Genomic DNA, 1,643 nt, shown 5'->3' on the forward strand with positions numbered 1-1,643 from the left:
TGTTCTACACAATAGAAGTTAACACATCAAAAAATTATAAACAAAATCTCAAAAAGACAGATCGGGACAAAGGATGCCACGCACTCTTCAACTTCTCTATTGTGGGGTCACTAGGAACCACCACAACCACGTGAACGGAACTCCTTAACATCCTCCTTCATGACTCGGAACCGCACGTTTTCCTCCAAAAAGCCAACCAAGTTGAGCGGAGCTCCCGCAACGTCCAATAACTTCAAATAGCTCGTGCCATTATCACCTTCCTTCACATCTTTCTCCGTCAGCCACACCTCGGTACCTTTCACCTTCTTCGCCAGGAAGAGCTGCAACTCATCGGCAGGAACTGGTACATCTTCTTCTCTTTAATCGCATCCTTCAAGTGACCCACCGACAGACTCGCGTCGATATCCACACGGAAAGAGCTTCCCGCAGCACCAACAATCGCACTGAAAAGCTTCATCATATTTCGTCAAGCCGGCGGATCTTGAGGAAGAAGGGAGAGAATTTCCGTTCTTGGAATGAGGAAGAAGAGAATTTCCGTTCCTATTAGGGAGAGTCAGAATAAACTTTTCGTGGCGATGATTTTGCGAAATGGTCAAACTTATTTTTATGTTCGGCGGACATTTCATTTTCCTGTTCAGGTGAACCATTTCGGAAATCACCTACCATTTCTAAAATGGTGGGCCATTTTGGGCTGATCACCACTCTGATAATCTAGTGAAATCGATTCTTCAATGAAGCCGTTCTCCGTCACCGCACGTGCAAGCGGCTAGCGGGCGTTTGGTGGCCTTTGCATCATCCTACACCACTACAACCATACCTCGAACCGCGGTGCACCACGAGCTTGCAGCATCTGAGCCATCTACCACTGATCGTGGCAGCAACATGCAGCAGAATGCCAACAATAAAAATATTATCATCTATTTCAATTGTGAACGTGGCGATATTTTGGGAGATACCTTGCCATTTTGTTGGCGTGCAAGTGATCGTGATTTTCATACCACATCTCAATTCTGACTCCCCCTATTCAAGCGGAAACGAAGGTGTGTCACATAGTTTCCGACCCACCGGGACAGATGACAAGATATACATGTACCATATTATATGGATAAATAGTAACTGGGAAGACAGCTTTAGGTGGCTGAGCAGCCTAACCAGTGCTATGTGCGTAAATTTTGTGACTGGCGGTCTTCACAAAGTTGTCTGAAGAAGCAATAAATGGTACATCAAATTTTCATTTTTTTAATTTATTTTAATAATTTCACTTCGCCTCTCCAGCTAAAATAACCCCAAACAAAATAGAGCTACGCGAAGGCTGGAATATTCTTCTTGCAAAGCTATTTTGTGTTCACCCGCAAGAGTAACGCTGGTGCGTGAGTATTTATTAACGCATCTCCAGCGCACATTCGACTAGCCGTCACCGTGGCTTTTTTATACTATAGAAATCTAAAAGCGATCTTAATGAAGCCAAGCCTTTAGCACATGTTGATAATAGCTGCAAGAGGCAAGCTTTTCAAAGTCTCGTTTATCAGCTCCCGTGCATGTAATGAACACAATATTAATATAGTAAACAATCCTTATACATGTACAATAGTTTCGACATGAGTCCTAATGGTATTTTAAATGTTCAAAACTATCCTAAAAAA

At 43.1% G+C, this 1,643-nt stretch overlaps 1 protein-coding gene across 1 annotated transcript; it reads right to left on the bottom strand.

The window, feature by feature from the left end:
- Window positions 1-110: 110 nt before the first annotated feature.
- PPTG_09824 (hypothetical protein) lies at window positions 111-460 on the bottom strand (the record flags this gene model as incomplete). The annotated part of the gene is made up of 2 exons (XM_008905607.1): window positions 111-320; window positions 386-460. The coding sequence occupies 2 exons, from the start codon at window positions 458-460 to the stop codon at window positions 111-113; spliced, it is 285 nt and encodes a 94-aa protein (XP_008903855.1).
- Window positions 461-1,643: the final 1,183 nt, after the last annotated feature.

The sequence above is a fragment of the Phytophthora parasitica genome (assembly GCF_000247585.1).
Source record: "Phytophthora parasitica INRA-310 unplaced genomic scaffold supercont2.21, whole genome shotgun sequence".
Lineage (NCBI taxonomy): Eukaryota > Oomycota > Peronosporomycetes > Peronosporales > Peronosporaceae > Phytophthora > Phytophthora nicotianae.